General features: G+C 53.8%; 1 protein-coding gene and 1 long non-coding RNA gene across 2 annotated transcripts in view; one reads left to right on the top strand and one right to left on the bottom strand.

Annotated features, from left to right (window-relative positions):
- The window catches only part of METTL23 (methyltransferase 23, arginine), a 127,149-nt gene that overhangs the window by 16,997 nt on the left and 82,162 nt on the right, over positions 1 to 27,990 (bottom strand). The gene's annotated exons all lie outside the window — the stretch shown is intronic.
- MXRA7 (matrix remodeling associated 7) lies at positions 7 to 27,985 on the top strand. Its single transcript, XM_010983831.3, has 4 exons — positions 7 to 329; positions 14,071 to 14,134; positions 18,180 to 18,276; positions 26,337 to 27,985. Exons 1-4 carry the CDS (start codon positions 42 to 44, stop codon positions 26,449 to 26,451), a joined length of 564 nt encoding a protein of 187 aa, XP_010982133.3. The 5' UTR covers positions 7 to 41; the 3' UTR covers positions 26,452 to 27,985.

A 27,990-nucleotide genomic window follows, 5' to 3' on the forward strand; every position in this document is an offset into this window, starting at 1 on the left:
TCGGGGTCCCCGCGGGCAGGCACTCCGGCGGCCGCGGCGCGATGGAGGCGCCGGCCGAGCTGCTGGCCGCGCTGCCCGTGCTGGCCACCGCGTTGGCGCTGCTGCTCGCCTGGCTGCTGGTGCGGCGCGGGGCTACCGCGAGCCCGGAGCCTGCCCGCGCGCCCCCGGAGCCCGCGCCCCCGGCCGAGGCCAGCGGGACGCCCGCGCCACCCGGTCCCTGCGCCGCGGAGTCCGCGGCCGCGCCCGAGGGGCCGGAGGAGCCCGCGCGGCTGGACGAGCCCGCAGTGACGCCGGCGGAGGCAGAGGAGCAGGCCGCCGAGGCCAAACAGGTACGTACCCGCCCTCCTGGGCGCCCCTCCCCACCTCGGGACCCGGTTTCCGCCGCGGCTCGACGCCCCCTGCCACCCACCGCGGAGCTCAGAACCGGGTCCCTATACAGGGAGGGCAGAGCCGGCGACCGGCTGGAAAAGACGGTCCCGGTGTGCAGGCTCACCTCCCTCCCCCACAGTGTCGCCTCGCCGGTCGGAGTTGTGTTTTGTCGCCTGGCTAGCTCTTCGTGGTCTCTCCTCCAGGCACAGGTCACACCCACCCCTCACCCTCACCCTCTGGCCGTCGGGTTCCCAAATCCACGTGTGTGTGTCTCCTTTCAAGGACTGCAATAGTGACAGTTGTCTTGATAGTGAAAAATATAACACTTAAAGGAAAAAAAAAAAAAAAAGGAAAGCAGCCTTCTTTTAGGCCAATTTGAAATCCAGATTCCTGAGTCATTTATGTCTGAAGCCCATCCGGTAGGACAACTGCAATCCTTTTTATTGTCGTTTTCAAACTGCCCAGTGCTTGGCACATCTCCCCTGTGGCTGCGGATCAGTGTGCACCTGGCTGGATAAGGCCCTCCTACAGGGCACCCGAGCGCCCCAGACCCGCCCTCCTGCTTCTGCCCCAAGCCCATCCCTGCTGTCCAGCAGCCCTGCCCTGACCCTGCCGTCTTGCTTCAGGATATCCAGAGAGGTGTTTGGGAGCTCGCATGCAACCCCTGCCTAGCCCTGGACACTTTTTCTGATGCATCTCTCTAGATGGGAAGCCTACTTCCCAGGTGTGAAGCCGTGCACATTCCCAGGGTCGGTACCCTTGGCTCCTCTGCGCCACCCCCAGGGTCCCGAGCCTGATCCGAACTCCTCCTTCTCTACTTTTCTTGGAAGTGAGGATGGCCCAGACAGTGGAACCGTGAGCGAGCCTCTTTAGTGCCTCGTCAGCGTGTCTGCAGTGCCCACTCCGAATTTTGCTGGACACAGTGGTTTACACTGGAGAGAACCCTTGCGGGGAGGAGAAGGCCAGTGAGGCCAGCCAGAGGCGTTTGTCTTTGCTGAGTGATTGTTACAATGCATTTATAAGCAGGTGCTTTTGACAAGTGGGTGACTAATTGCGTCATTAGAGTAGATTCTGACCAGCTTGAGGAGGCCTGTTGTAGTCACCATCCCAGGGAGGACAGGGACTCGGGCCTAATGAGATGAAACCGAGGCCCTGCCGTTCTTGCTAACCTCACCTGTGGTGATGGCAGGGAGGTGGTGGATGTTTGCCGATGTGTTAGGTTTGCTCCCATATTTAGGATTCTCTTGGGAGCAGCAGAGGCAGAGGGGCTGTTCTCAGGCTGCCCCTTGCTCTCAGTCAGCCCTGCTCCTACAGTGGACACACTGGCCCCTTTTCACCCAGCGGCAGGATCTGGACTGAAGTTTAAATTGTCCTTTAGTGGTGCTCAGTCATATCTTGATCTTCTGGGTGACAGCACTTCTGAAGGAGCTTTCTAGAAGACCTCTAGGCTCTTGGCAATATGATATCTATGTAATGGGCTTTAGTGGTTGTTTAAAAAGCAGCTCTAGTTTGCTTGTGAGGGTGAGTGGGGACTTCCAGGGACAAGGCACCTTACCAAGGCTCACATGGCAGGCACAGGCTCAGAGCTGATGCTGGCAGCCAGAACATCTGACTCTGAGGGCTGAGACTTGCACGTCGGTCCTTCTACACACCCCGTCCTGACACGGTCCACCCAACACAAGGATTAGGTTTATGTCCACTTCCTCACTTGGAGGTCTCCCTCTTCCCTTTTGGGTTCAAGTCTCCAGCCCTTTCTGAGCTCTCGAGTCCCCTCAACTCTAGGAGTGCGCCAGGCCCTTGGCCAGGTGCTGGGGGACATGGATATTCACTGTCCCCCCACGTCCGCACCTCCACAGTTGCAAGATTCCCCTGGAAGAAGCTGCTGAGGAATTGTCTGAAAATGGACTTGGGCATTTTCAACAGCAGGTCTCAGTGCTTTCTTCTGTCATCCTGCCAGATCCTGTACAGCAGGCCAGGAGAACCGCTGGGGACAAATAACTCAGGTCCAGGTCTGGGTTTGGGGAGGCGGCAGTGACGGCCTCAGCCATCCTCCTGGCCTCTGGCTAACTGAACAGCTGAACAGCAGCAGTGGGAGAGGAGGGCGGGCAGCCCCAGCTGCTGTGAGCGGAAGTCACAGTCCCCCAGGAGGGTAGCACTTAACTCACCTCTCCCCTCCCCCTTCCATTTTCCATTAACCACGTCCCTGCTAATCCAATCACCTCCCTTCCCGGGGAGGCCTGGGGCAGCTGCTGTCCGCAAAGTGACTCAACAAAGCTGATTACTGAGATGGCTCCAGAGCCCAGGGAAGCAGCTTCTGCTGCGGCTGTGGGTCACTGGGAAGCACCTCGAGGTGCAGGAGAACCGAGTTGTGTGAAGGCCTGGGATGCAGAACAGCCAGGCAGACCAGCCAGGCCCGGGCAGAGGGCAGAGTCGCATTCTTAAACCTCTTGTCATTTCCCTGGGGTGGGGGGGCGGGTATGCCCCACCCTCACAAAGAATTGTGGAGAACAATAGCCACAGCTGGAGAGCAGCTCCCTTTTAAGGCCCGGAAAACAGTGTTTTTTGGTGCTGATGTATAGAGTGGGATTTTAGGATTGCAGGCCCCTTACCTAATGGGGATGTGGATTCCAGCAAGGCTGTCTCATAGGATTCCCAAACCGTGGTCCTGGGCCAAGGCTCAAAAGTCATTCAATAGCCTTAGAGTCAAATCGCTTTGTCTGCGCCAAGACTCAGACGTCCTGGAGCTTGGGCTGTCAATCTACTCAGAAATGGAGTGGGGACTTCCAGTAAGGCCAGTGGCACAGGCTGGGAGGCTTTTTTGGATTGAAGACTAAAGAAATAGGAAAGACTCATCCTTGACTGGATTCTGGTCAGGGTGGGGGTGGGGAGCTGTAAAGAACACTTTGGAGCTAATTGGGACATGTTTCAAATGAAGGGTGTATTAGATCATTTCACTGGATCCGTGCGCACTCTCCTGACTGATGCCACCATTGTGATTTTTATACAGAGAATGTCCTAGTTCTCAGGAAGATGCATGCTGAAACGTTTAAGGATGACATGTCATGATTCAAGTACCTCCACACACGCACGAAATTGTGGGTGTGTGTGAAGCAAGAGCACAAAGATGGAAAAATGCTAACAATCGGCGAGTCTAGGTGAAGGGGGTGTATGAGTGTTCACTGTATTATTCTGTCAGCTTCTCTGGAGGTTTGGAATGTTCCCACATACACTGTTGGAAAGAAATGAACCCAGTGGGGAATTTCTCAGGAAAGGCTAGGTTTTTCGGGGAGGCTGGTGGTGTCGGTCTGATTGAACTGCACGGCCTTCCCCCGTCTGTCCCCGCCACACGGCTGGGTCCTAGGTTGCCTTTCTGAAGCTGTCTGGCTGATGGGCCCATCTTGTCCCCAGCCTTGTCACCACAGGCCATGTCCCCAGAAGCTGCAGAGCCCCTGGCCCTCCCAGAGTGATCAAAAAGCAGATGAATCCTAGGGGTGAGGGTACAGCTCAGTGGTAGAGTGCGTGCACGAGGTCCTGGGTTCAATCCCCAGTCTCTCCATTTAAGTAAGTAAGTAAGTAAACAAATAAACCTAATTACCTATCCCCCATTAAAAAAATGATTAAAAAAAAAAGAAGCTAGTGAATCCTGTCCCCCATCTGTTCTAACTTTCATGATGCCAGTGTGGCCCCACCTTTGGTTCTCTTAACAAAACCAGGGAGGCCAGCTAGCAGAGGGCCAGACATCTGACAGCTGTTCATAGCACTTGGGGTCCTGGCCTTTGGTCTGCTCAGGCTGCCGTCACAAAGTACCATAGACCGGCTGGCTCAGACCACGGACATTTATTTCTCACACTTCTGTTGGCCTAGGAGTCCAAGATCACGGGACCAGCAGATTCCGTTCCTGAGGAGAACCCACTTCCTAGCTAATGACAGCTGCCTTTTGCCTGCATCCTCACACAGCACTCAAGGCTCTGCCTTTTCTTCTAAGGAAGGGCCCTAATCTCATCATGGGGGCCCCCACTGTCATGACCTCATTAAACCTAATTGCCTCCCAAAGGCCCCACCTCCAAGTACCATCCCACTGGGGGTTCAGTGTATGAATTCCGGGGAACACAAACATTCAGTCTGTAACAGATCTAGTGATTTTTCTGGGGCAGTGAAAAACAGAAATAATACAAATGTCCATGAATTAGGACATCTGATTAGTTAGCAAATTGGTAGACGTAAGTAAGGAAAAAAGCTGAACACAGACAGTAATGGTGTGTTTGCAGTAATTACAGTGATGAACATTAACTAAATGGAAGGTGACACAGAGGGCTGCGAGCAGTGTCCAGCGCTGAGCAGTACAAGAGGATATGTTTTGTAAAGTTATTTAAGCCCATAATTTAATTTCTTTCATATGAGAAAGAATTTAGGGCTTTCCTAACAGCTGCCTTTTGTTCTTTCTTCCAGAGATAGAGTTGTTTGCACACAGAAAATGTAGCTGCCAGTTAGAATTTTCTACTTGGTAGCAAGTAGTAAACTCTTAAAGAACATACCTTAAGAAAAAAGCTGCCTAGCTTTGGAGAGTTAGAAATAAAACACCCAGTGTGTTCACCTTTAGACAATTTCTTTTTTGTAGCCCTTTTCCTTCCCAGACAGTTGGCCCCAACCACAGCGGGGGAGGGCTGCGACCAACTTAGACCCTTGGTGGACTTTCTTTCTGAGAAATGCCAAGTCCCTGGTGGCCAGAGCATTTCTGGAACAACCTGAGTCTGACTGCACTCAGTCTGCCCCTGTTGAGGACAGATGAATGGAACAGGGGTCTGGAACCTCCTCCTGTAAGGTACTGACGCACAGACAGAGCTGCTGGCCACCCTTCTGACGCTTGCTGCTTGGTCAGAACCAAAAACAAAGAGCAGTCATTCCTTCCCTCCTGCCAGGGAGGTGGACAAATTGGTCACTTTCTCCTGGCCACATTGGCTAAAGAATAGCTAATGAGATGAAATGGCCTGAAGGAAAGCCAGTGCAAGAATTCGTGGAACTTGCTTACCTAATACTTTTTGCCTCTGAATCGCCCTAGGACTTGGGGAAGTCACTTAACCTTTGGGTCTGAGTTTTCCTATCTGCAAAAGGAAGGGGTTGACCTAAGATGATCTCGGATACCTCTTGGAGCTGTAACAATCCATGACTGACTGCTTTCTAGTCCTCACCTCCTCTTTCTGGGCCTGGGTTAGAGGCGTGTGTGTGTGCACATGCATTTAATATTTTCAAGTTAAGAAATCCTTGCAGGCCTGGCTCACGCTCTGGCCAGCCTGACCTCTGGTTGAGACAACCCTCAGCTTATTCTCAGCAAGGGCCTAATTCTGTGACCTTGGTATTAAGACTCTCTCTCCCGGCCAGATTCTTGCTTCCAGAAGACTCAGTCTGAGATCAGTCTCAAGGCAAGAAAATACCTCTGGCCCACAGGTGTCCTGGGAAGGTCAGTAAACCTACTCCAGGGTCAGCCCATTCTTCATGATCTAAAACTGGTTTCCCTTCCTTAGACTGAGGCCCCCTCAAGGGATTTTAAATGCTGGCCAGCTGCGTTCTGTTATTATCCTTGGAGTTGGTCGTGGTCAAAATTCTTCAGCCTGGCTTCCCCCAGCACAATGCTTTCATTTCCTCTGACCTGCTCAGGTCTGATTTGGTCTGTCCGTTACTTTTCCTCCCCATCCTTGACCTTGTCCGTTTATCCCAAAATGTGGAGCCTGGAATTCAATCTGTTGCAAGCCGATTGAGGGTCTGGTAGATGCGGGTTGCTGCCTCAGGGTGGTTTTTTTTTTTTTTTTTTATGAAGCTTTTGATGTCCTCTAAATCCTCTTTGTAGGAACCAAGCCAAAAACCGTTAATCTGATAGGATTGAATCTGGCAGGCTGATCTTCTGAGCGAGACAGGGTGTGTTTGGGGTTTGTGAATGTGCCCTCGATTGAGATCTGAGGTCAAGTCTAAGATGGTCCTTTTATTCTAGACATGCCGCCCTGCAGGCCGGCTCCTCACTGCCCTGGGGCGGTGTGCAGATCTGCAGGCAAACACTAAATCTCTCCCCTTCTCCCCACATTGTTGCCCCTTGAGCCAGTGGCTCACCAGGTGGTCTCCTTTGCTCTTTGCCCTGCTAGGAAAGCTCATGTCTATAATATCAAGTGGAGGACCTGTATGTGGGCCTGGCCCACCTCCGCCACCTTCCAGAACACAGTGGCCACCATCAGCCTCCTGCAACAGTTGATGGTGCCCCCGTGTGTACACCCAGCCCAGCACTGTCCCAACTGCCTCCTGGACGCTTCCCGTCTGCTGTCTAATGAGCACCACAGACCATCATGTCTGATAAAGGTGCTTCATTTCTGTCCCTCCTCCCCAACCTCGGTGACCATCATCCCACTCAGAGCTCTGGCACCACTCCCGCAGCGGCTCAGACCCAAAGCCCAAGTGTCCTGGTTTTCTTTTCTCCCTCTCCCGCCTGACCGCACTGACTCCATCAGCAAGTCACCTCTTCTCCAGAATACCTTGTGCAGGTCTGTCTGTCCATCTCTCTGGCTCCTACTCTAGTCCGTGGCTCACTGGGGCTGTTCAGTAACTTCCTGAGCAGTCTCCCTGCTTCCAGACTGCGCCCCACCCACGCCACACCCAGCAGCCAGTGTGATCCTTATAACAGAAACTGCATCTCATATTCTCCAGCTTAAAGCCCCCCACTGGCTTCCACCAAATACAGAATAAATTCTAGACTCTTAACAGGGCCCCTAAGGCCCAGCAGGACCCTACCGGCTCTCCCCTGCCCCCTCCGCCGCAGCCACGCCAGGTCTGCGCCGTGTCCAGAGGGCTCTTCCCTCTGCCCCGCAGACCTTGGCCTCAGTTTTCAGAGATTGCTCCACCTCCCCTCTCGAGCTGAATGGTAGGTATAAATTCCCCCCAACATGTCGTCCTCTCTGGCATCCTTCACAACCCTCAGCAGGTCTGAGGTCATCTTTTATTTTAGTGCATTGTCTGCCGCAATGGAACGTCAGCTCCTGAGAACGGGGTCCTTGCCTGCCAAGTTCACGGCCAGCTCCCCACTTCTATAACAGGCCGGGCAGACGGGGGCACCCAAATACGTACTTGTTGAATGAATAAGCTGCAGTAACAACAAAAAGGCAAGAAAACTGTTGGTTCCTGCCAAACCCGCCCTGGGAGTTTTATTTCTCTCTGTGCCCCAGGCCTCCAGCCCAGTGTCACCTGCCCGCGGGGCATCCCTTGAGCTGTGTGTGATGCCCTGGGAGCTGGTGAGCTCCCCGATGCCAGACATGTTCAAACGGAGACTGGATGTCTGGCAATTCATCAAAGGTTTTATCAATGGGAGATTTCTGGGTAGAAGCCTCGTTAGATCAGTGGCTGTCAAACATCTTTTTTCCTCTTCAGTCTTATACGGAAGTCCAGTGCATAGAGAAGAGCAGAACTGTTCCCAGTGGGGGAGTCTCAGCCCCTCTGCCCCCCCCCTCCTTGCGGCAGCTCCAGGGTTCTGCCGACCGAGGTTAGAATAGTAACTGAGCTCAAGACGGCCCAAGTCAGATCCTGTGATCTCAGAGGACCCCATCCAGACAAAGGAAAGAGAGAGACCCAGAGGTGGACAGCCGTAGGACAGATCCTGTGCCCAAGGCTGCGGTTCCACGGATGATCCCAGGTTCCAGCCCGCCCTCCCACTCCTTGGCACATGTGGAGGGGGGCTGGGGGGGAGAGGACAGCCCTCCTCAGTAAGCCCTTAGAGACTGGCCTCACTCAGTCTGGAGGGCTGTGAAAGTCAGGGTTTCTTTGAACTGAACGTGGCAACCGTCACTGTGGGACTTTGAGCAGGGAAAGTGTCATAAAGCCGGCATTTTATGATGTTCTCAGGGCAGATGAACTGGAGGAGAGTGGGGTCAGGGACACAGTGCTGTAGGCAGGCACAGAGGGACTGAGCCAGGAGAACAAGGGGGCGGATCCCAGACGTCCCTCAAAGGCGGGAGAGGTTAGAACTTGGAATGGAAAGGAAACGGCAGCTTGGAATCAACATTCCTAAGCCATGATGAAGTGTCAGGATGCTGTGACCACAGAGAAAAACTGGACGCGTCTAGAGGGGGCCAATTTGGGACAAGAAGATGTAATTTCCTTGTCACAGGGGATGTGCCTTGTCCAGCTGCACATGTGGATTTAGAGAGCTGACCTGAGCAGCCTCAGCTTGGCGCCGTCCCTTGGAGCTGAGTTGTTTTGATGGTGCGGGTGGAGAGAACGGCCTGGCTGTGACCTCTGCCGGCCTGTCCTCCCCGCCCAGCACTGGCGCCCCAGGAGCTGGCGCCAGCTACGCTCGCCCCACAGCCAACGCTCCCCTTGGAGTGCCAATGATGAACGGCCTGATGGCCTAATGGAATCCTTCTGGAAGGAGTGCCAGCAGTGTCTGGCCAGCTGCCACCTGTGTGGGAGCCGGGAGGCAGCCCCTGTGCCCTGCCCAGTGCCCATCTTGAGCCTTCTCTGGAGATGGGGTGGTTGATTGGGTACGACCCAGGCTGTGGGGAGGTGCTTGGGGGATCGCGTGGGCCCCTTGAGGGCTTCCTGTTCTCTATGTCATTGCCTGCTGCAGGGGAGGGACGGAGGTGGGCCTCCCCCGCTGCCTGCCTGGCAGAGCCGTGGTCCTCTAAAATCAACCTGGACTAACCGGGTGGGGCGCGGTGCGGCCACAGCAGGAGGCAGCGCAGGTGGCTGGTCACGGGGTCCAGTGCATGTGTTCTGTAGAATGCCAGGGCAGACCCATCTCCTTAGGCAGACAGAGAAAGATGTCCATCTCCCCTCACCCCTGCCCCACTCCAGGCTGTGCATCAGGCCTGGGTCAGCCAGGCAGCCGTAAACGTGCTGCCCACGGGGGTGGACAGGGCTGCAGTGCGTCTGGCTCCCGGTGGCTCTGAGAAGCCTCGTGCCAAGTCCCACTGTGCCCTACAGTCCCTGGCCTGTCCCCTCTGCCACCTCTCTGCCCCCTCTCCCCTCTCGGCCTCTTGGGCTCCTGGCCTTGGCGAGGCTGCCAGGAGGCCCTCCCTCCACCTTCCTCCACTGGTGGAAAAGCTGAATTAGAAAAGGATCGGAAAAAAATAAAGGACTATGTACTGAATCTAAAAAAAAGAAAAGAAAAGTATTGGGGCGGTGGTGGGGGTTGTAGCCCAGTGGTAGAGCGCATGCTTGGCATGCACGAGGGTCTGGGTTCAATCCCCGGTACCTCCATTAAAGGAAAAGAAAGAAAGAAAGAAAGAAAAGTATCCTGAAGCACATGACGTTAGGATAGGCTCTGACCAAAGCAGGACGCTAAGACGCCAGTCAGTGAGCGGCCTGGGCGGGGTCTCGGCCTGGCCTGCCGTGGGGACCGTGTGGATGACACCAGCCGTCTGCCTCAGATGATGCCGGCAGGCCACGGTTTTCATGGCACTGACTTACTTTCACTAGAGCTCGGGGTATTCGTTTGCTAGGGCCGCGGTAACAGCGTGCCACAGACTGGATGGTTTAAACAACAGAAATGATTTTCCCTAGAACCGTGCGATCGAGGTGTCGGCGGGTTTGGTCTCTCCTGAGGCCTCTCTCCTTGGCTCGCAGCTGCTGCCCTCTCACCGGGGCCTCACGTGGTCTTTTCCTCTGTGTGCATGCATCCCTGGCGTGTCTCTCCGTGGGTCTAGATTTCCTTCTCTTATAAGATTGCATGAGGGCCCACCCTAATGACCTCATTTTAACTTAGTGACTCCTTTGAAGACAGTCTCTCTGAATACTCAGTCTGAGGTACTGGGGGTTGGGACCTCAACATACGAATTTGGGAAAGGACACAATTTAGCCCTTAATGCCTGGGTACCATGCAACCCTCTTAGGACCAATGGCATCGCTGAGGGATCAACAGTGATAAATGGCCTTTCGTGGCATCTGCAGCCAGCATTCTGAGCAGCTGCTGGGTTCACCCTGCCTCAGGCCTGGTCCTGGCCAAGCTCTGGGGCACAGATGCCCCACCAGCCACAGGAGAGCAACCCAAGGCTGGGAGTGAGACCTCAAGCCCCCCGAGGGTTGCTTTGGGTCTTCGAGACTCATCCTGATTCAATTAGCCTCTCTGTCCAGGCTCTTGTATCTCTCACCTGAGCTTTGAACCCCCTTCTCAGAGTCCTTCCTGCCTCCTGTCTTGGCAGTGCATTCCCACGTACTGCTCCCAAATGCAGCTTTCATCCTGTCTCTCCCCATATTTAAGCTTCTGCTGGCTCCTCAGTGCCTTGTCCTATATCATTTCTCCCCTGCCTTCCTGGCTGCTCGCCTCCCTGAAGTCACACCAGACTCCAAGGAGTCTCTGGAAAAGCCACGATGGTCCACCTCTGGCCAGCTCATCCCAGACTCAGCTCAGGAGTCTCGTCCCTTCTTGGGCCCTGCCCGTGCCCCTCCGGCTCAGCTGAGCTCCCCTCCTGAGGGCTCCCCTGCCACCGTGTTGCCTGGATGCGTTAATGTGTTCCTGCAACGTCTGTGCCAAAGCGGAACTAAAGATGGACGTGTTGTGAGAAGGCACGCAGGTAAAAGCCTTCACGACAGCCCTTTGAGACAAAGGCTCGGACAGAGCAGTTCCGGCGTCTTGCACGTGGTTTCTCTTTATTCTTCTCTTTCACTGACGTGCGCCCAGTTCACCATCTTGAAGCAGAAGAGCACTGGGTGAGGGCTTAAGGACCACCACCTCCAGGAGGGTTTCCATCCTTGTCTCAGTCGTACTGTTTCTGAAACCTGCCCCTCCTATTGTCGTTTTTCTGTTGTGTACACATTTTTTATATAATAAGGGCAAAATGCAATAAAGACTGATTTTTTTAACTTTTTTTTTTTTAATAATGGAAGCCTTTCCGTTATTCTGATGTTATCTAAAAGCCCAGATTAATGTGAGGCAGTGGGGCACCTCCCTGGAGCAGCCCCCACAACCCACCCCCACTGCTGTGCAGCTGGAATTTGACACAGGCAACAGCCTCCCGGCAGAACTTGAGATGTTCTGAGCCGGTGGAGTGGGGGGTGAGCGGACAGTGACAGTGGTCAGGACTCTGGCAGTTCGTGACAGAAACTTGGCTCAAGTGAGCTCCTGCAGAACCAAGACTCGAGTGGCTCCCATCCAGGGGAGGCAGGGGTAGAGTGGTCTCAGGGCCAGCCACAGCCAGGGGACTCTCCACCCTGGTGACCCTACACAGCTCCCAGCTCCCGAGCTCCCAGCTCTGGGACCAGAGGTCCCTTGTGCCGAAGCAGAAGCTGGGCCTGTGTGTGTAGCGGGTGGGGTCTGACTGCCACCTGACTTTTCCACCATGACCACAGGCTTAAGGGGCATCTTCTGAAAGAAGGGGGTTTCTGTGCAGATGGAAAACAACAAATGGCCGATTCAGCAGTGTTTTGCAAACTTCAATAAGCCTCACAATAAGAAATCTATTTTAAATTGCATCCCTGTATATAAAGTCACAGAAGTTTCTATAAAATGATACCTAACTCTACCACACACACCATTATTTGTCTTTAATTTAATTCTGGGATACAGGGAGAGCCCCCAAAGTCTTAGTGTAGTTTTAAGTCTTAATAACTTAAGAAAGTGTAAATGCTACGAACCTACAAGACACATCAGTGGAGTATTTACTTATTTAAATTCCTTTTATACTTAGTTTCCTGACATTTGAATGCTGTTTTTCATTTTAAGTCTTTGTGTGTGCCAGAATCCAGACAGACAGACAGGTAGAGGAGTCTTCCCCTGTGGGCACCTCAGACACCTGGTCTACCTCCCTTGAGGTCTCATCCAAATTGTCATGTGCGTGTCCAATCCTTGTAAGATCACAAGGATGGAATCACAAAGGCAGTCCCTTCAGTCACTGACCATCCGCCCATGAATGTTTTTTTCAAAGTCTGAAAAAGCAACTCTAGCCACTAGACAGTGGTCATCTACGCATTTGAGTAAGAAACGTCAATATATTTAAAATGTAAATAATTAACCTTTCAAACATCTTTTTTTGGCACGTTTGTAGCATGAATGACCTGAAGTTATTAAATCTTAAAACCGCACTAAGACTTTGGCTGCACATTTAAAAATTACTAGTAGCAACCTCTAAATTGCTTTCCTGACCCAATGAGTCACAGCCAGTTTAAAAAACACCACACTTTAAAGGTCAAGTGCAAAATCCAAATGTAGACCAGCCACTCCCCAGGGGGCTGTTGGCAGGTCAACGACACAGCGTCCCTTTGGGATAAAGGGGTCTGCCTCGGCTGTTTAATTTCCCACCCTGGGTGCAGTTATCTGGGTGCATGTCTCTCCTACTGGACCGAGAGTTCCTTCACAAAGGGACTGTGCTTGGGGTTTTTTGTTGTTGTTTTTCACACGTGCAGTATAAAACATTTCACCCAGTGATATTTGGGTGAATACATCCACCAAAGAGGTTTAACTATAATATAACTTGACTACCTGGATAAGCATTTAGCCGTTTCCAGTTTTGTCTTGTTTTCTGCCGCACCCAATCAGAGTCATTGTATAAAAACCCCGATAGATGGTTTTCCAGTCCAAAGCCGATCCCTAGAAGTGGGTCTGCCGAGTCGAAGGCGGGTCTCCTTTGCCTGTGTCTGGCAGACGCCTGCCCACCCTCACAGCCACAGGGGTCCTCGGCTGGGCAGAATCCAGGAGGCACTGACCAGCGCCCGGGGCAGCGTGGCTCCCGCTTGGATGATGCTGAACTAGATGCGAACCACCAAGTGGAGAAGAGCCAGCCGCTGCCTCCCACCCTGGTCCTCTCGGGGGCATTTTGTGGGGTCCAAAGAGAGATAAAGTAACAACAAGACACTCAAGGCCTTTTAGGTTTGCCACTTATGACCGGCTGTTGGAAACTTTGTGCAAACTTTGCCTCCCAGCTTAGCTCGCTCGGTTTTGCTGGGGAGCCTGTGCACCCGCACACCCCACTCACCCTCCAGCATTCCTGCAAGTTGAAGTCACTCCTTCCTTCCACCAAGGCCATCCCGGGACGTTCCTCCCAGCCTTCTGTTTATTTCATCCATGGGAGAGAATCAGGCTGAGGGAGGAGGAGCTCCAATTTTGGGAAAAAGGACACTGAAATGGTTAGGGCTGGAAACGGTATTAGAGGAAGCAGAGATGGAACCTGTGACGGCAAATGCAGCTTCTCTGTGACACCCGGCCCTGTCTGGGTCCCAGAGACCCCGCCAGCTTTTGTCTCCTGCTTTTTGTTCTACTCAGTCTAGCGGTGGGTGGGAGGACCCAGGCCACTTAGCAAAGGGGCCTCCAGAACCTCTGACCAGCACCAATCTGGAAAAGGCAGAGGGACTGAGGTGAAAGGTCAGAAACACAGTTCCTTGGCCCAGAGTCTCCCCCATCATCTTGGCAGACCAGCACTTGTGCTGACATCATGGTTCTACCTGCCGTCGACCGTGGTCCCCATCCAGGGCCTCCTGGCCACGCTCGAAGGACAGTGCTGGTGCCGTGTGTGGTCAGCCTGGCCCTGGGCGGCCCTTTCCTCTCCCCCCTAACATGCTGTCCACTGCTGCCCCACCTCTCCGAGGCTGTCACCTGCTTCCGGTCTCCACACACATCTCTCCTAAGCACAGGCCCAGGGGTCAGGTTGCTTTTACGGAGGGGTCAGACACCGAAAGACACTATCAAAGAGTAAATCGGGTGCCCAGGCACTGACCCCTCTTCTTGTCTTACAGGAAGAGGAGCAGGGGCTGGACGGCGAGGAAGGTCCACCCCAGGCAGAGCCTGAGGAAGAAGACGGTGAGTGGGACCCAGGCTCCAGGCCACACATCGCTGCCCACTCGCTGAGGCCAGCCTTATCTGGCTGTGGGGGCCGGGCTCGCTGTGGTCCCTTGGGATTCTCCAGCTGAGGATTTGAGTGGCTGGGTGAGGGGAGTGGATGGCGAGTGAGAGGGTGGGGCAGAGGGGCTGAGAAGTCAGGTCCAGTGGGACCCCGAGGATGCCCAGGCCAGAGCCCACTCCCCTCAACCCCCTGCCTTCCTGCACCAGTCTCCCTGCCCACCTGCTTTGCTCTTCTGGCCCTCACTTTTCCACCTATAGAAGGTGAGTTGTCTCCAAATGCAGGGGGCCCATCACTGACCTATTTCCCATGATGCCTCTTAACTTCCTTCTCATCCCTGCTTTGTACATTTCACATTTCTCTCCAAATCTCTCTGGCCTGTTTTATGGAGACTAAAGCCAGTCACAGGGCCAGTCCCCAGGGTTCTGCAGAATAAGGCCCCAGGAGGGGAAGCACTTGATTCCCAAGCAGCTCTGGCTAAACTGGCCAGACCTCTGCGGCCATCAGACTCCAGGAGGCCAGGGAAAGAGAAAGGGAGTGACCGAGAGCACTGAGGAAACGGGCCAATTGGGCTTGACCAGGCGGAGGGTGGTGTGTTTGCCCTGGGCACCCATGGGGACCAGCACCCCAGACAGACAGAACCAAACACAGTGTAGGGGTTCTGCTGGATCTGTCCTGTTTTCTTTCTTTTTCAAAAAAAGAAGCTGAAGCTAAAACAGCAAAATGTCGACGCTTGTCAAATCTATATGGCAAGTACACAGAGGACTTACTACATGCTGTACTTTTGTGTGTGTTTGAACTATTTCATGCTTTTTTTAAAAAAAGCGAGACTGTTGGCTGTGACTTTAAGTCAACAGCTGGCAGGAGCTGTGGAAAGCGAGGGTTGCAGGAATGCGGTAACCAAGGCTGGCAACCAAGGCTGGCGTGGCCAGGCCAGCAGGGCCAGGCTTGGGGGATGCAGAGCTTCCCCTGAGGCCCAGCAGGGATGGGCTGTGGGTTTCTATCAATGCAGCCTTACAGGAAGGGGGAGGGGCAGGAAGCCGGTTAGGGGGGAGTTGGCGGGAGGTGGGGGTGGACATCAACCCTTTATCAGGGTCTCTTCCCCCAGCTGTTGGTTCTTCCGGATCGTCTGTAGGACCCGTGGCCCTAAGGTCTGTCCCCGCCACATTATTGGATGTCCCTGCCACGTTATTTGTGATCTGGGGACACAGAAGTCAAAAGCTAAGGCTGCTGGAGGCCCCTGGGCCAGCACAAGGGAGCCTCTGCTGACCACTCTCCTGAAACGCCGTCAGACCCACAGACATGCAGCCCCACGCCCAGCTGTGTGCGACAACGGCACTAGGCCCTGCCTCCTTATCGAAGACGGCTGCTCCTGGGCCTCCGCCACCCCCAAGCCACCTCCTGCCAGCCCTGACGAGGCGGAGGCAGGAGAGGTTTATGGCTCCAGCTGTCAGAAGAACACAGCAGTGGGCCCCCAGCCCCGCCGCAGGGACTCCCCCCCTCCGCTCAGCTCACTAATTGATTAGTGTTTGCTAAGATGCCTTCCCTAAGCGACTGCGTTGGATCACGTAAGACTGCAAGATCAAGTCCCCCTCTGGGGGGCTCTCATGCCGAACCCGCCTGGTCCAGTAAAACTGGATGCAGCTGTGTATCTCCGGGTACACCATATGCGATTAAGGGAAAGCCTTTTCAAGGCGTTCGTCCTCTCTGGCTCAGAGAAACATAAAACTAAAAAAGGCCCGCCCCACAAATTGAAACCTTGAGTAGTACCCAGCTGGCAGCATTTTTCTGTTTTATTTTCCTAAAACATAGCAACATGATGACCTTGGTGTCCAGGTTAATCGGTTTTCCTTGTCTGTTGCCTCTTTCTGAGGTCCAGAAGCCGGCATGGTTGCAAGCTCGTTCTGAGACTAGCTCTGCATGGTTCTAACCCCACGGCAGGCTGTTTCCTAACATCCAAAGACCCAGGCCCCGAATTACTCAGCAGGGTTACCAGATCCCTGGAAGCAGGTGGTTTGAGCCCTGAGCTGTGAGAAGCCCTCATTCTGCTGGCTCTTTGCTCATCAGTCTGAGCTGAACTCAGCCTGGAGGAAAGAGCAGCTAATGGGAGTGGGGTCTCCAGGGAGGAGTCGGGTGATGGATTCACCCTGTCTCTGCGCCGAGCCCCGTCTCACTGGGAGGAAGAACCAAGGCCTCCCCTGGTGGCCTGGCCCCTTATCCCAACTCCCTCTGTGTTCTCCCATCCCCTCGCTCCCTGCCACCCTCACTGGCCTCCCTGCTTTGCTGGATCTCCCCAGACCTGCAGCCTCACTTTCTGCAAAGCACTTTCTGACACCCACCTTCCCCAGTGAGTTAAACTTCCAAGCAGTCCCCTCCCCGCCTCCCTCTCCCCTCCTGCTGTCCGTTTCTGAAGAGCTCTCATGACCTACTGCAAACTCTATTTTTTAAAAAAATTTTTTAATGGAGGGACTGGGGATTGAACCCAAGATCTCATGCATGCTATAAGCATGTGCTCTGCCACCAAGCTACGCCCACCTCCTCATCCCCCCTGCAAACTCTGTATTTTAATGACCCATCTTTGCTTGCTGTATGTTTTCTTCCCTGCTAAGTCCCCAGCACCGAGCAGAGTGCTCACTAAATATCTGTCGAATGAACGGAGAGCAAATTCATCCTTGTACAAACGTGGTAACTGCTCCCTAAGGCGAGGGCTCAGCCCCGGCAGCCAGGTCCTCCTGCCCAGCAGGTTGTGGTGAGAACAGCCCCCTTACCCGCTATGACATAATGTTTGGGTCCTGAATTTGCATCCAGAACCTTCTTCCTTTAGCCCAGACAGAACCCGAATCCCAGAGGCTGGAGCCTTTGCCTCCCCCGAGCCCACATCAGCCTATCTGATCCCTTGTGACAGCCGCCAGCTGGAGGAGGTCGGGATGGCCCGGGGGCAGGATGCGAGGTGTCTGAGATCCCTGACATTGAGGTGACACAGAACAGAACTGAAAAAGAATACACATGGTCTCTGCGTTTCCCTTAATCACTTCTTTACACGTTAACGGAAATTAGATAAGACAAGCCACTCAGACTCCGTCCCTGAGGCTGGCCAGCGGCCATCTATCCTACACCTGCTGGGCTGAAGGACCACGTAAGGGCATTGCTTCCTGGAGGAACTCTCCACTGGGACACTCAGCTCAGGGAAAGCTCCAGAGCTGGTTCCTGTCTGCCCTTGCAGCTTGCACCTGTGTGTGCTGCCGCCCTCTGGCCTGTGTGCCCAGCACCTGCCTTCACTCCATGTCACACGTCCCTATTTCCCCTGGTTCAAACCCCCTGCTGTGCCCTCTTCAGGCCTCCAGAGCCGCCCTTTTGTTTGATCCCAGGCAGCTCCCGGATCAGCTCTGGGATTGGAAGATCAGGACACCTATTCAGTAATAAGTACTGGTTTTAAAGACTGATTGAAACACTGTATGAATGATCCCACATTACTCCCGTCTCCCATTGTGGGCTGGGTGTGTTGTTTCAGATTTCTAATAACAGAGAGGGAGGGGGCATAGAACTGGCCTGCCAACATGACACCCCTGGATGGCAGGGTGGGCACCCCCAAGCTGGGAGACTGGAGGACCTCAGGTCGGGCTTCCTGGGGCCCTAAGGTGGGGGGAATGAGGGGAGAAGAAGGGCCAGCTTCCCTCCAGCGCTCTCATCCCCTTTTCAAGTTTTTAAAAAGAGTTCCTAAGTTGCTCTGGGATTTCCCGTGAAGGATGGGGGTGGGGGGTGGGGGTGACCTGCCAGGCGCAGGCAAGGATGAGCAGATGTCTTGGCGTCCGGGCCTCTCTGAGGCTGGCGCAGCACCTGAACTGGCCCCCGGTGGGCGTGGGGCCCATCTGCCCTCTTTGAAGAGGGGGGGCTCTCTCCTGCCAGCCTAGATGGTCCCTTGGAAACTAAGGAAGGGAAAAGGGACTCAGAAGTTGACACGGGCCCAGCACCCTAACCAGCTCTTACTGAGTGTCCTCTCTGCAGGGGCAGAGGCCTTCTCCTTCAAATACAGCCCCGGGAAGCTGCGGGGAAACCAGTACAAGAAGATGATGACCAAAGAGGAGCTGGAGGAGGAACAGAGGTAGGCTGCCTCGCTCTCCTCAGGGCTGCTCCAGGGAGCCCCCTTCGTTCAGTGGAGTGGGGGGGCAGGGGCGGGCCTCCCGCTAGCCACGCCCCCACCCAGTCTCCCATGTCCGTTTTAGGGTTTTTTTTTTTTCCCCTTGCCCTGGCACTGCTCGGCCAGGCTTACTTCCCCCAGACAGGCGCCTGGGGCACTCGGCAGGGAGGTGTGATGGCAGTAGGGGGTGGCCGAGTCCAGTCCTTGCACCTCCCCCACCCCTCCCCCACCAAAAGGGGAAAAACAGGACGCCCGGAAAGAGCCTGGAGCGGATCCGGCCGTTCACTTACACGTGGAGTTCATGACAAAACCAATCCATCACTCTGGGACAGAGCATGATTCTTCCTGCTCATCCACTTGGCAGTCTACTCCCTCACCCCCACCCCAGCCCAGGGCCTGCAGTCATTTTTTATCTGTTCTGCTCCATGGAACCGCACAGCTTCTCAATTTTAGAATTGGGCTCTTCCCCCGCCAGCCCCCAGTGGGCACTCACGCACACCCACGGGTTTCCCTCTGAGTTTCCTGTCAGCTCCATCCCACCAAGGTGACCAAGGGACCGCCGGGACAGGCCATGGGGGAGAGCCAGCGGTCTGACATGGGCTGGCCTGTGGCCTGCGAGGGTTCCTTTGGTTCCAGCACACGTCTAAATGGGAGCCTGTGTTTTCTGAGGCTGGCAACCCAAAGGGGCTGAGTGATCACCCCTCAACTTGCTTGCAGAAGCTGGATTCTGGGGTCAGGAACAGAGGGTTTATTATTCCAGGATGCAGATCTCAACCACACTTTTGTCATGGTTTACAAGCCACCCAGTGTCCCTCAAGAGTCAGAAGGTGCTCTTCCCCTCCTGGAGCTGTCACTCGTCCTTCCAAACCTGGCCCGGAAGGCTCTTCACCGGGGCGGGGCAGAGAGGTGGCACTGTGAACCCAGCAGGGGAAGGCAGCCTCCGGGGCGCCCCTCACTCCTCGGTGCCCACAACGCTGCCTCTGGGTGTGACGTGGTTTGCTGCCTTTATATTTCAGGATTGAGCTGACCTCTGACCTCACTTCCCTGTAGCAAGTTCCTTAGGTCCTGAGCCACAAATACTCTTGCAAATCCTTTTGGTAAGGAGATTGACTTCTTAGACTAGTGGTGCCTCCCTCATCCCGTCTGTTAATGTGTCCCCAACACGACTGATGTGGTCTAAACCTCCCTTTTCCACCACCTTCATAACCAATTAATACATCTCTGTGTGCCTGAGCTGGCTCTGTCTTCTTCAGCGCAGGGCTCCTGGGCAAACGGGCCCCTTTTCCTGGGCTGCAGGGTTCTTGGAGGCCCAGTTAGCGCAAGTGCCTCCAGGGCCTAATGGGCCAGCTGGGTGGAGGCTAGCGCCCCCTCATGAGGCTGGGGAGGAACTGTCATCGCTGGGACTGCAGGAGCTTCGGGAACACATGTGATGTGCCCCTGCACCTCTAGTCCTACCCTATGGAAGTGGACCGGTGCCCGGCAGAAACCCTGTGCTGCCAGGTTGTGGTCAGGCAGGTTGTTCTCATCAGAGCAAACAAGGGCTGCAGGCTCCGCCCTGTTTTTGTACGTCCAGTATTAGTGGAAGACGGCTGCGTTCATGTGTTTTTCTGTGGTCTGTGGTGGCTTTCGCACTGCAGTGGCTGAGCTGAGTAGTTGCACCAGGGACCACATAGCCCACAAAGCATTAAAGAGTCAGTATCTGGCCCTTTCCAGAGAATGTTTGCAGCCCCTGCATTAAGGATGGGGGGGGCTGCACGTGCCTGTGGTCCTTCAAAGGTCCCTGTGGACAGAGGCTGCGGCCAGGACCCTGGCCTTATTCTCTGTGCTCGGGAGACATGCACTGTGGATGTGAGGGGCCATTAGGATAGGAAAGACCAGTTAGCGGGCCGGATGGTAGGGCTTGGGCTGGGGTCAGAGGGCCACCATCGCTGGGTTCAGAGCTGGGGCCTTGGGGATGAGAGAGAGAAAGTCCTATCTCACTTGTACTCAGACAGCTGACTCTGCATTGCCCCGGAGGGTCTTTCCCTATTGGATCTTTGGGGCCTCCCAAAATGATGACCGATTGACACTGTGCAGTTCTGTGGGGTTGAGACTGCCCAAGTGCTAGTCTTGGGGAATGGCATTCTCACCCCTTCATGTGCAGGCCTGGTTATCAGTCGTGCCTGAGCTGAGAAGGAGGGACTTCATGGCCCCCGAACACGGTCCTCCCAGGGTGGGGCTGGAGTTCATGTTCATGTTCATTACCACCCCTCCCAGCATGCTCCCCGGAGCTGTCCGACTGGTCTGCCTGTGAGGTCCACTCGTTCCCTCCTGCTCCTGCATGTGGGCAGCCCACTCAGCACCGCACGGGGCCCCTGATGCCCACCCTTCTCGCATGTTCCTCGCATGGTGATGCTTGGGGTTGCAGAGGCTGGCAAGTGTGGCTTTATCTTTTCAACTGCGGCACGACGGTTCCCATGGGGACCGGGAGAGCTGACGGGTATAAGACAGCTCCAGTCCCAGCTGAATCCCGGAAACTGCCTTGGAATTGTCAGTATGAAAAATACTGTCAACCCACTAAAACCACAGGCCAGTGAAAAGCGTGTGCTCTCGCCTGTCACATTCTTCCTGGCCAAACCCTGCCTGTTTCTAATTCCTTCCCTGACATTCAGGGTCCCAGTCAAGTTGTAAGCTGGTTAAAAATCCATGCTGCAAAGCCTTGATTGTAAATGTATTAATTTGGCCAATGCAGCAGTATCTAGACCCTAAATCTTCAGTGGTCACAAGATCCAGCATTCCGCAAAAGCTGCAGTTCACAAGTTTTCACGGCTTGGCACTTAGGAGGCAGAACACAGAGCAAGAGACCCCAAACTTGTTCCTCCATGTAGTTCATAATTTGGCATTCCTATCCTCAGAGCTGCGTACATATGAGGGCAGAAAGCGTAAGGTTTGTAAATCCAGAGGCGGCTGTTGCTTAAGAAAGACCCTGCTTTGTCACTGTCTGCCCACCTCCTGCTGGGTCTCCCCTGGGGCTGGGGCTCACGGGCTACCTTGCTGTTGCCTCTGCCTGGCTGGGGGAGCCCCTGGGTTCCCCCCGCAGCTCTTCTGGGAGGTGCCACTTTCAGGCTCAGTGTGGCTGGGACGAAGGGCTGCCAGGTACTGAATGCTCCCCCCACAGCAAGATGCCACCCCCTCACCCCCAGGGCTTGTGAAGCTGGGGGGCTTGGCTGGCGTCTAGCTCGGCAGCAAAAAGAAAAAGCACCATCTGTTCTTCGCATCTTTTCCAGGGGAAAAGCGGAACCCAGGTAGTAGACCAGGCTGGCTCTGAAAGGGAGGACTCGGGACCCAGCACCCATGCCATTTTGAAGGTCCCCCAGAACTGGCTTGACCATTCTGGAAGTGGAACCACTCTAGTGAGTGGTGGTTTGAAATGAGTAACTGGCGCGGGTCACGGGATATTCCACTTTCTGGGTCCTGATGTGTCCATGAACCATCCAGCAGTGTGTTTCTAAAACCTGTGCTGACTCACCTCCACATGAGGGCGCCAGAGGAACAAAATTGGATCCCCTGGGTTCCCTCAGCAATCACTTTTGGGTGGATGAAACAGTGCCTCATGTGTGTCTTAGAAAAGGTGGGCGCAAAATTGTCCTCATCTGGGGAGGACATGACCTAGGAAGCTACTGTCCCCAGAAAGGACAATTGATAAACATAATCTATAGTGACAGGACGAGCCCAGTGTACCACAGAGCTAAGGACGCACCTGCAGCAGTTCTGAACTGCCTGGCTGCCTGCAGGTGGCCCCCGAGCTGCTCAACCACCCACATGTGACACTCAGATTTCCCAAATACCTAAACAAGGGACCCTCCCTGCTCAACTACCTACAAGTGAAACCCTCCCTGTTTACCTACTTGTGGGTCTCAATCTGCTCAACCACCAACATATGAGACCCAAACTAATCACACAGCTATAACTGGGGCCCTCCCTGCCCAAATAACCCAAAGTGGACCCCCAACCTGCCCAGTTACCTACAGTTGGGCCCCCTCACTCTCCAAAAACCTAGAAGTGGGGACCCCAGCCCAAATACCCACAAGTAGGCTGTGACCTGCTCCAATACCCACATGTGACATCCGAATTTCCCAAATATCTAAATGAGGGACCCTCCCTGCCCAACTACCTACAATTGGACCCCCACTCCCTTCTCAGCTACCTACAATTGGACCCCCACGCCCTTCTCAGCTACCTACAATTGGAACCCCCACTCCCTTCTCAGCTACCTACAATTGGGCCCCCACTCCCTTCTCAGCTACCTACAATTGAAACCCCCACTCCCTTCTCAGCTACCTACAATTGGGCCCCCACTCCCTTCTCAGCTACCTACAATTGAAACCCCCACTCCCTTCTCAGCTACCTACAATTGGGCTCCCACTCCCTTCTCAGCTACCTACAGTTGGGCCCCCCTTGCTCCAGTACCTACAACTGGGACCCTCCCTGCCCAACTACCTACAATTGGGCCCCCACTCCCTTCTCAACTACCTACAATTGGGCCCCCCTTGCTCCAGTACCTACAATTGGGCCCCACCTCCCTGCTCAACTACCTACAGCTGGGGTCCTCCCCACCCAAATACCTACAACTGGGCTTCGACCTGCTCAAATACCCACATGTGACACCCGAATTTCCCAAAGACTGAAATGAGGGACCCTCCCTGCCCAATTACCTACAAGTGGACCCCTGACCTGTCCAACTACCTAATTGAGGACCCTCCCTGCCAACTACCTACTGGGGTGCTGGAACCTGGTCGACTACTCACATGAACTACCCAAATACATGCCTGTGGGACCCTTGCTCCGCTCCCTAAATATGGAAGCCTACAGGTGGGACCCACCCTGCAAACGGCCTACAAGTGCAATCCAACCTGCAAGATGAACCCCTCTGCCTAACTGCACATGTGTGGGACCTGACCTGACTACCTACAGGCCTTGCAGAATGGGAGTGGGTCTCGGGCTGGCTTTGGTTAATGGACTGTCCTGCTGCCAGCCAGGAGAGTCTGGATCCCAGCGTCCAGGCTGGCTTCTGCAATTCCAAACGTTCCCCTTCCGCACCCTGTTTCCCCCTTTCCTTTCCTGCGGCACTTGCAAGATGGCACGAGTGAAGTAAATTATCTTTTCCCCCTATTTCTCTTCACAGAACCGAGGAATAATGAAGTTATCCTTAGCCTCCTCCTAAAGGCTTTTCCTTTTGGCATCTTAAAACTTGAGCGATAAAGTGGAGTGCCCAGAGAGGAGCTGACAGGCTCTCTGGGGTGCCTCTTGCCCACGTGAATCTGCCGGGCCTAGGCCCTCAGCCAGGACGCTCCCTCGGCTGGGAGGGCCTGTCCCTCCCCGTTTGGGTGGGTTGCTTTGTGAAGCTGACGGGTCTTCCTTTTATTTCCCTTATGACCCAACCTTCCTGTCTGCACACCCTCTGCACCTGAGATATCACCAATTTCAGCAACGCCATCATTTTACAGTTGGTAGAGTTTCATTCCAGCCCTCCTGCTTTTCTTCACTGAAGCCAAACCGTGAAAGACTTTGGGGTATGATGCACAAATGAGGGAGCGGCCTGTGCACGCTGGCTGGTCGGGGGTGGTCAACTGTTCTCCTTCCCCTGGGGGCCCGCCCCCCACCCAGCTCAGTTGTCGGGGTGAGAGATGCTGTACTGAGGACTGGGCAGCAAAGAACCAGGACCCGCTGCCCACTGCCTCTTGGCCTTACTCTCTATTTAGAGCAGGCTGCAGTCCAGCCCTCTTGTTGCTAAGAGGCCTTTTCACTGATGTTCTTACTAGCTCAGCCGAATCTCTACCTTTGCTTTGGCAGATGCAGTAATAATGGTGTTCGCTTAAAATAGATGTCTCGACTCTGCCTTTTCCTAGGCTTCTTGGATGAGTTAGAACTTCACCAGATGATCAGATCAGTTCCAGATTGGTTTCTTGGAATTCTATATTTGACAACATTTATACTATGCCAAACTAATCTGCGGTTTTTAGGTAGATGTCATTTAAAACTTTTTTTTTAAGCAGTAAGTTTATAGAAAAAGATTTTCTTTCTATTTAATGGAAGGCCAGGAGATGTCCAGTGTCACCCCCTCAGGCATGTTACATACCCAGGGACCTTCTCCTCTGGGTTAGGTTCAGGGGTTTAGGACAGACAGGCAACAGGGCAGATGGGAGGGTACAGCTCAGTGGTAGAGTCGTGCTTAGCATGCCTGAGGTCCTGGGTTCCATCCTCAGTCCCTCCATTAACAGCAAAAAAAAAACAGGCAACAAGGCAGCCGCCACCCAGAACCACGGGATGAATGGAAGCCGTGCTCCTGTGAGCACACCTGCCCCCCAACAGCAACAGCAGCAGGCCTGGATCTGACTGATAAATGGGTGACTCCCTCCACATTATTAAGTTTGTCTGGACACTTTCTGAACGTGGCTTATAGACACTGAGGTTCACGGACTCCCGATGGCTTGGATCTGTGTATTAAGCCTTTATTCGGTCCAATAAACTTTTAGTAGATGGTCTTGATTACTGTGTGTTTATTTCAGTTTTGCTTTTTTTTTCCTTTAAATAATCTCTTTTGAACTCGTTAAATTCTGAGCTGTCTCTCAATTTGTGCCTGTTACTCTCCAGCAGAGGTCCACCCTGTTAAAAATATGCAAATGCCACGGCCATTAAAAGACACAGGAGAGGATCTGTGTTCATCTGGGGGTGGGTGCCCACACGTACATCTGGACTGTGATTCCATCCAAGGAGCTCAACACACAACCTGTCAATTCACAAGACTCCTTTTTTCAGACAGGAAGATACCATGTATTTATCACAGGCTCCTTCTCCGGACAGGAAAGCAGACTGTAGAAATAACTTTCCCCAAGTGAGGCTTGGATTTGAGACTTTGGTATTTCAGCTTCTAGATGCTGCTCTAGTCAGAAAACCAACTTGCTGCTTGGGAGCTAAGGGGTTACTGCAGAAGGAACATATTAGGACAAGTGTGAGACCAGACACTGGGACCCCTTCTAGGCTGGGTTGGGGCGCTGGCCCTGCAGCACCTTGCATGCAGAGCCACGTGGCCGGAGATGTGCTGAAGCACTGCCTTGGGACGGGTCTGCAGTGACTAGAGCAGATCCTGCCGCTGGGTGTACATCCTTTGAGGGTGGCCCATACCCCGGTGTGGAGGGAGGAACTGCAGACGCCTGAAACGGGAGTAGTGAGCCAGTGCCGGCACGCAGGGCCCAGCCACGCCGACAAGCACAGCACAGTGGAGCGGAACAAACAAGAACCGAACCGTGGCTGCAGTCTCACCCCACCCTTTCATGTTTGCGCTCATGGGAGGCGTCCTGTGCTGCTCAGATGGTGTGACTTTGCTCCCAGCCCCTGGCCTGTGCATAGTAAGCACAAAGCCAATCTCCAGCCAGGCCAGTTTCCTGGTAAGGGGCAGGGCCCCCGCTGGCCACTCGGTGTCTTTGTGCAAACTGGGAAAGGGCGCCCCTTCCTCTGGGCAGCAGAGCCTCACGGCCACCCCTGCCCCGGGTCAATCACCCTGTGCCCACATCTGTATGCACCCCTGCTTCCCAGCCAATTATGTCTCTCCTGCCTCTCCTTCTGGCTCATCCCTCTAAACAAAGGCTATTTCTGACACATCTCTTCATAGACTCCTTGGCCACTTAATGGAACACATCTTCTTCCTTGTGCCTCCGGGGGAGGTGTGCAGTCAGTACGAAAGGGAGGCCCAGGGGGGAAACTGTAGCACTAAGTACCCGAGGGATAACTTGGGGTCCCCAAATCTCCAGAGTAATCCCAAGACTTAGAACCTCAGCCTTTAGAACCCTACAGTTGAGGTCTTCTTCAGACCAGACCAGCTCCTGAGTTAAGAGTGACTTTCCGTGTAGTTTTCTTCTGATTCTGGACAGCAATGCGGTAATACACAAGAGCGCGCGACCCGACCCCTCAGGATGCTCGCAGTCTCTCTGTCTCCCCCTTGGGTTGGGAGCATCTTTTTCCTCTTTATCCTTTCTTCTTGACAGAGTTCAGAAAGAACAGCTGGCTGCCATCTTCAAGCTCATGAAGGACAACAAGGAGACGTTTGGCGAGATGTCCGACGGCGACGTGCAGGAGCAGCTCCGGCTCTACGACATGTAGGCCGCCGCCGCCGCCCAGCGAGACGCCGCCACTGCCGAGCCACGACTCCACCCTGACCCGGGACCCAAGCCCGTGCTGCTCTCAGGCTTCTCTAGGCTTCACTGTACTTTCTGTACGTAGGTGTACAGCTCTATTATATACCGAGCTGCTCAGTTCTTGCAATTTATGTGTTGTGTTACAGGAATCAGGGCTGTTGTCTTCAGAGGAGAAAAGTCCTGGATTCTCTGGCTTTTGCCTGCTGGTGAGGTTCTGGCTGTCACACAGGTAACCCTCCAAGGCTGTCATCTGATCCAAATTACACCTTCTGTGCAGACCCTGGGCAGGCAGCGGCCAAGCAGCGCTGACCTGAAGGCTCAGCCCCTGCCCCACCACCACATGGGTGAAGATGAGTATCAGGTCCCGCTGCCCGAGCGTCCAGTCTAGCAACACTACACCTTGTTCTGCCTTTGAAGGATTTCTGGAAGCTCCTGTAACTGTATGGAAGCAAGCCGTAGGGGAGCATTCTTTAAGCAAAATGTCTGATTCAAAGGCTCACTTTCCATTGTGGAACAAAGCAACAGTATCAGAGTTAAGACCCTCTAAGAGTTTCTCTTATTTAAGCATGAGACTTACATTATATATAATTAAGCCTGACATAAGTGCTTATAATTCCCCCAGAACTGTGCTAGACACTGTTAATGGAAATAAAATATGCAACACAGCCCCAACCTTTAGAGAGATTAAAGTCATTTAGAAAACAGGCACATATGCAGGAAAAGAGAACTTCCCCAGACAGCGTTCAATAAAATGCCAAAATGACCTCACAAAGAGTGTCTGGGACCCCTGAGCACATCATTGCATTTCTGTGAGTCAGTGAGTGCATGACAACGGAAATAACAGCGGTCCCTCCCTGCTGCCCTGTTTCTGATCACCCCACTGGCAGGAAACTTCACAGCCAACGGAGTTAAGGAGGGTGCGCTAAAGGGATAACCCCAGAGAGCTTGAAAATATTTTTTATTTGCTGAAATAAAACTAAGCGCACTAAAATTAAAAGAAGCAGTGGCATTTTACATACCTCAAGTTGGTAATTATCACGGCAAGTACAGTGACTCTTCCACTATCTCCTGCTTGTTAGGACTTTTCCGGCCCCCCTCCCCGATCTGTCACTGTAATTGCTTTTACTTCTTTGCTGACAGTCCACGCAGCAAGAGGGTCTGCTCTCTGTCTGTTATATCCGAATGTCAGTGCTTTTTTCCTTTTTTAAAAAAAATTATTTCTTTTTCTTCACTGCTTTTTAAAATTTTTATGATTTAAGTATTGTTTGTGCCCTCTCTCGGGTCCCAAGGACCCCCACCCCAGAGTTGTTGTTATCTCCCTGCCCCCTAAATGCGTGTCAGCAGAACTTGCACTGCCCTCCCTGCAGCCACTTTATATCTCTTTCCTCCTCACCTCCTTCCTCCGGGGCTTGACTGTACCAAACAAGCAAGAATGACTCGTGGGTACTTGGGTCAAAATTCTCACAGCTATGAGAAAAAATAAATTCAAGGAACTTTTCTATGC

Source organism: Camelus dromedarius, chromosome 16 (assembly GCF_036321535.1).
Source record: "Camelus dromedarius isolate mCamDro1 chromosome 16, mCamDro1.pat, whole genome shotgun sequence".
Lineage (NCBI taxonomy): Eukaryota > Metazoa > Chordata > Mammalia > Artiodactyla > Camelidae > Camelus > Camelus dromedarius.

Excerpts from the sequence above, each read along its gene's own strand:
- MXRA7 (XM_010983831.3), top strand. The coding sequence starts at position 42 with ATGGAGGCGCCGGCCGAGCTGCTGGCCGCGCTGCCCGTGCTGGCCACC. Across the intron at positions 14,135-18,179 it reads AGAGCCTGAGGAAGAAGACG|GGGCAGAGGCCTTCTCCTTC; the intron begins GTGAGTGGGACC and ends TCCTCTCTGCAG. Across the intron at positions 18,277-26,336 it reads GAGCTGGAGGAGGAACAGAG|AGTTCAGAAAGAACAGCTGG; the intron begins GTAGGCTGCCTC and ends TCTTCTTGACAG.